This window comes from Castor canadensis, chromosome 7 (assembly GCF_047511655.1).
Source record: "Castor canadensis chromosome 7, mCasCan1.hap1v2, whole genome shotgun sequence".
NCBI lineage: Eukaryota > Metazoa > Chordata > Mammalia > Rodentia > Castoridae > Castor > Castor canadensis.
This window is the reverse complement of record NC_133392.1, coordinates 122,084,887-122,091,258: the sequence shown is the minus strand read 5'-3', so window position 1 is coordinate 122,091,258 and position 6,372 is coordinate 122,084,887. Positions and strand designations below refer to the sequence as shown.

General features: G+C 43.4%; 1 protein-coding gene across 3 annotated transcripts in view; it reads right to left on the bottom strand.

Annotated features, from left to right (window-relative positions):
- Positions 1-336: 336 nt before the first annotated feature.
- Rab3b (RAB3B, member RAS oncogene family) overlaps positions 337-6,372 on the bottom strand; it is a 61,997-nt gene continuing 55,961 nt past the window's right edge. For all 3 annotated transcript variants that reach the window (XM_074080140.1, XM_074080141.1, XM_074080139.1), the window contains one exon: positions 337-2,612. In XM_074080140.1, the coding sequence (XP_073936241.1) occupies positions 2,425-2,612 (188 nt within the window). In that variant the 3' untranslated portion in view covers positions 337-2,424. The remainder of the gene's footprint in view (positions 2,613-6,372) is intronic.

The following is a 6,372-nucleotide window of genomic DNA, read 5'->3' as shown; positions in this document are numbered from 1 at the left end:
AAACCCTTCATTTTGTAAATGGGAAATCAAGTCTCAAAAGATGGGAGGGGAATTATCGGTCCAGAGTCACACTTAATTAAATGGCAGAGTCCTGGTGTCCTAAATTCAAGTCAAAACTCTGACCTCTGCATTGCATCAAAAGATGCAACATCTCCATAGAGCTGACTCTAGATAGTCCTTTTATTTAATCATTAGATTTGTGCCAGCTAATCCATTTTCCTAGGACAATAAGCTGCACTTGAAATAGAGAGAAAACTGGGGAGAGATTCCTCCTGTAAACACAAATTGACTTTTGAGGCATGTTAGTACAGGAGAGAGGAGGCTGGAGATTCAGGCCATGGTGGAGAAGAAAGATTTTAATGAATCATTGCCAGTTCCATGTCATTATTTCAGCTAAAATCCAAAATGTTCCTGGGTCCACAGCAAGATAGAATCATGAGCGCTGGGTGCTAGTGACTCACACCTATAAACCGTAGCTACTCAGAAGGCAGAGATCAGGAGAATCGAGGTTCAAAGCCAACCTGGGCAAATAGTCCATGAGATCCTATCTTGAAAAAAACCTTCACTAAAAAAGGGCTGGTGGAGTGGCTAAAAGTGTAGGCCCTGAGTTCAAGCCCCAGTACTGCCAAAAAAAAAAAAAAAACAGTTAGAATCATGAGCTAATCCATTCTGGCCTCAGAGTAGTTTTGCTTTTTAAAGTTTTAGGTGTTTAGTTAAGGGACTTCAACCAGAGAAGTCTCTTTGGTAGATACCCTGGTATCATTCCCAGGAGGACAGAGTTGGAATTGGGATGTATAAATTCAACTTTCTCAACTTTTCAGGATAATTCTTCCTTAGATTTATTCTGCTTTGAATCATATTTCCTAGCTCAGGGTAACTAACAGGTGGGCTGGAAGAAAGGGGCAGGATGGGGGGAAAAAAACCCTATGAAGAATGTCAAATGGAATTACAGGAGGATTTGACCAAAAGAAAGGTAGGGAAAGGGCAGGTCCCAGAGGTCATGATTCCTATTCTCAAATCACCTAAGGATATCACAGGGCAGAAAGAGCAGAGAAGGTGAGATCATTGACAGCAGAGCTAGTAAAAAAGAATTTCTAGGAGGCAGACTTCAGCTGGAAGCAAGGAATATTTCCTAGCTATGAAAGCAAGGAATATTTCCTAGCTATGAAAGCTGCACAAAGATGGTGTGGATAATGAGCTCCTGAACCTGCTTTGAAGGTGTGCTTGCTTGCCTGATTGATTGATTGATTTTTGAGATGGTGTCTTCCTATGTGGCCTTGAACTCAAGATCTTCCTGCCTCAGCCTCTAAGTGCTGGGATTACAGGGTGATCTACAACACCTGGCAGAAGGTGTGCTTTAGAAGAAAAAGATTTAGTTGTGAGGCCTAATAGCCACTTGTCAGAGATGAGAAGATTGGAACTGACTAATCAGACTACATAAATTTGGGGATCCCACCAACTCTAAAATTTTGAGATTCTAGAACCTAAGAACCAATGACCAAGTTCATGGAGTTTCCACTGTCAAGAATCAGCAGGAATAGTTTATAATCCCACAACTTGAGAGTCTAACACAGGAGGACCAAGAGTTCAAGGACAGCTACATAGTGACTTCCAGGCTAGTCAGAGACTTCATATTGAGACTCTGTCTCAAAAAAAGTAATAAATAAATAAATAAATAAATGAAAGAATCAGCTGGAAGTAACAAAATCAGAAATCCCTGAGTGGTTCTTTATCATGCCTGTATTTCTATTTTTCTCTTTCCTTCCTCACCGCTCATTTGCTTGCTCTTTCATATAGCAGGAACCTTTGACATTTTGCAGGAGATAATCTTTTTTAAGTGTGTTTCTGACTCAGCCTTTGCTTCTTCAGCATTACTGAAGACTCTGAGCTCTCCAGAGATTAGTGCTGGCCTGTCACCACAGCAACTGCCTCGGCCTTGTGGGCATCCGTGGTAACAGGCACAGGGCTTTGTGAGCCAAAGCTTGATCTGCAGTGAAAGGAAGCCCCACAGGGAGCCTGATATGAAACAAGCAGGTTGGACTTTAAGACGTGTTCTTTAATAGGATTAGCTGTGCAGGTGGGCCTCACTTTACACATTTGGCCAGTCCCTGAAAACATGTGTGTGAAATTTTGGTAAGAGGAGGAAATATTATTTTGAAACCAGAGAAGACTCCTTCCAAGTCCCTGTATTGAATTCCTTTTGTAAAATGGAGTTTTCTTTTGTAAAGAGACTCTTCACCCACACCATGACCTGTACTTTTATTCTAGTATCTATAACTGGGGCTAACTTCAGAGAACCCCAGGGGCCATCAAAGAACAGCAGAACTCAGCTTGCTTGAGGCTAGGAGTGGACAGTGTGTTACAAGGAGAAGCAAAGTGCATTGGGGGGCCACAATGAAGGGAGCTTAAGAGGGTGGGCCTTGCCTAGCATGAACAGTTCTGCTGTAGCAGTGGCGGGGTATCCGAGAGACGTGTGTTCTTGGCAGTGCCCAGCATGGAGGGGTCTGTGTCCAAAGAATCAGACATCTTATCACAAATGGCATCTACCAGGCGCTCGAAGGCTTGCCTCACGCTGATGTTCTCCTTGGCACTGGCTTCAAAGAAGTCAAACCCTAGGAAGAAGAGATACAGGTACAGATTTATCCTGTCCCTTCAGTTAGAACCTTTTTGTGTCCCCAACCCAACACTCTGGATCAATAGGACCAGGGTCCAGAAGTAAAGCAAAGAGGCCTAATTCCACACACAGAGCATTCTGCTTCACAGACAAAACAGAGCACAGTTTTAGAACCAGACAAACCCTGGCTCTAACACTATCAGCTAGTTAATCCTGGGCAAATCACTTACTCTCTTTACAAATCAATTCCCTGGTTTGTATAGGGTTTATAAGTAGAGTTATTTCAAGGATGAAACAAGATAATGCATGTGAAGTATATGACCCTGAACCTGACACAGAAATGTGTTGGTGGTGGGGTCATTAGGTGTTTGCTGAAGGAGCGAATACATTAATATGTGGGCAAAGTACCCCATATTTTCCAAAGCATTTAGCACAGCCATTATCTCATTTGTTCTGCATGTCTTATAGACCCTTTCTATATCCCTAATGCAGACTTTGGGGTATAGGAATGTAAGCTGACTTGTCCGAGATAAATAAAAGCTCCAGTGTAAGAAGCCCAGGTGTTTTACTTGTTGTTATTGTGCTGAGGATGGAACCCAGGGCCTTGTGCATATTAGGCAAGCATTCTACCATTGAGGTACATCCCAGCCTGATTTTAGACTCATTTGTGTATGTATGTGCTTGTGTGGTAGTAGGGTTGAACTCGGGACCTTGCACTTGCTAAACAGGAACTCTACCACGAGTCACTCCACCAGCCCTTTTTGAGTTGGTTATGTTTGAGATAGGGTCTCGCTTCATTCCTAGTCTGGCCTGGACCACAATCCTCCTAACTGTTCTTCCCTATGTAGCTAGGGTGACAGGTATGCATCAGGGCACCCAGTCATTTGTTAAGATGGGGGGGGGGGTCTCACCAACTTTTTCTGCCTGTGCTGCCTTCAAACCATGATCTTCCTTATCTCTACCAGCTAGGATAACAGGTTTAAGACACTGTACCTAGCCCTGTGCTGCTTCTCTTCTCTCTCTCTCTCTTTCTCTCTTTTTCTTTCTCCTCCCCTCTCCTCCCTTCTCTTTTCCCTTCCCCTCCCCTTTCCTCTCTTTCCTTCCTTCCTTCCTTCCTCCCTCCCTCCCTCCATCCCTCTCCTCTTCCTCTTCTCCTCCTCCTCCTTCTGTTGGCAGTACTAGGCCTTGTGCTTGCCAGGCAAATTCTCTACCACTTGAACCACACCCTCAGTCATTTTTGGTAGGTATTTTTTGAATACGGTCTTGCATAGCTGGCATAACAGGCATATACCACCACACTCAGCTTTTATTGGTTGAGATGGGGCCTCTGGAACTTTTTGCCCAGACTAGCCTTGAACCACAATCTTCTCAATCTCTACTTTCCAAATAGCTAGGATTACAGGTACAAGACACTATGCGTAGCTGGTTTGGGGCTTTTTGATGAGAGAGTTTCCTCTTCTTTCCCCTGACTCCTACTCACCCCATTCTAGCCAGCTCTAGTCTGGGCTCTGAGAGGCAGGTCCTTCAAGAACCACAGTGAATAATCAAATAAGCTTTATTTGCCCTTCCTACTCACAGACACATTGGCTTACCTCTACTCAGTGGGGTTCTTTATCCCTAAACTTCACTGAAATGAACCTATAGATCTCTCCTTCTCTCCATGTACCCCCCCCCCCAAAAAAAAGAAGACCAGGGGAAACTGCTCCTGAGGTATGCCACATTCTTGTCTGTTTTATACCTTGGGACCTTCAAGAACAGTTTGTGACAGTGAATATAACTTGACTGTCCAAAGAGACACAAAGTTCCTTCTAATTCAAAGTGACTGCTTCCCACCTGAGGATTCCGACCAACGTGGTAGCTTAGAAACATGAGCTGCCCTTTCTATAATGTCCCTGCCTCAGCCCATTCCCTCCTCTTTTCCTTCCTTCCAAGCCTTTCTTCATTTCTCCTCAAAAGCCTCTCTCTTCTCCTTTTTTTCCATCTATCTCCTTTCCCCTTATGTTCCTCATATTTTCTCCTTGGGATCCTTAATATCTATCAAGCATCTTTTATATGTCAGACACTATACTAAGAGTTTTACAAATATCATCCTATTTAATCTTCACAATAGTCTATTATGTAAATACCATCATCACCAATTAGATAAGAAAATGAAGACTACAAGAGAGTGCATAGTTCACACAGGTCATGTGACTGTATTAGTGGGAATTGAGCTTGGTACTAGGCTTTCTTGGTTCCAAAGTCTATCCACAGAACTATCAATCATTTCTTCCTTTCTCCCTTTCCCTTTGCAATACCCACCCAACCCCCATAGTATCTTTTTCTTCCTGTTTGCTTTTATCTAACTACCACAGTGTCTGAAGCTGGGCATGTCACTGCACCTGTCTGAATCACTTAACCTCTCTGATTCTCAGACTCCTTGTTTGTCAAGTAGGAATAACAACAGTGTCTCCCTACTGAGAGCAATTGGAAGGACTGAGTGAGACAATGGATAAATTGCTGTGCAAAAGCTGCCAGTTATAATGACAGTTTCTTTCTGCTCTGCTTTCATCTTGTTTCTCTCATCTCTACATCTTTCTCTTGCTCCTTTACCATTCCTGAAAAGGAGAGGGTCTCTTTCTTCCTCCCTCGTCCTCCCTATTATTCCACCATCCACAGAGAGGCCTGAAGCCCCCGGTACAAACAAAACTCCTCTTCCTTCCCCTGGCCTTCCCAGCTTGAAGGCTCTCACAGCTCCTGCCAGTCCACCTCCTGCTGACAGCCTCTCCTATAACCTCCTTCCCGACCTGAGAGAAGCAAGCTGCAGAAGTGTTCACTAATTGCAGACATGTGATGAAAAAAGAGGCAGCTCTGGCTCATTATCCTCAGGCCTTAGAAACCCAGTCAGCTTCAGAGATCCTTCAGCATATGGCTTTTCCTCAATGAAGATCACAAAAGTTGACTCCCCGATCTTTGACTGGCTTACGGCAAGTGGCAATGCTTGGGAGGGTGGAGGGGACAGTATTGCTTGCTTAGGAAAGGGGAAAATAGGTAAATCAGTCAATAGGCCAACCATTTGTTGGATGATCAAGGCCAGGAACACAAATTCCTTTTGAGGAATTGGTACTGAGGGGAGGATATGCCACATTATATAGGTAGGTGGTGGGAAGAGGCCTGGATTTGAACATAGTCTCTGTCACTAACTTAGATAAATTGCCTAATTGCTTTTAGCCTTAACTTCCTCACCTGTAGAATAGGGTGCATTTTACTCATCTCACAGTGTGGTAATAAAAATTTAGTGCACAAAAGTATGAGAAGTGAATGGCATGTGGAATACATGACAATTCATCTTCCCATATGTTCTCCACCCACTTTAGTCTCAGCTTATTGTCCCTCCATTGTCTCCCAAGGCCTTTAGGAAGCCTGCTTTTTCTTCATCATTCAGTGTCAATCAACAAACCAGGTCTCTCTTGAACACTAACATTGTGCAAGGTCTTGTGTTGACTACCAAGAACCTGGGAAGACTGAATCTAGATGTAGCGACTCACTAATAAATAGTTACAATCCCACACATATTCATAGTTTTTAACAGTTCACAAATGTAATCTTGAAACAAGCTTGTGAGGGAGGTCAGGTAAGGTAGGGTTTATCACTTGTGGTTTACAGATAGGAAATTTAAGGCTCAGAGAGGAGGCATAAACCAGGGCTCTACCTCTTATGCCTCTTTGTCTCATTCTCAGATGGAACAGTAACAGAACAAGCTATATCATTCTAATCCA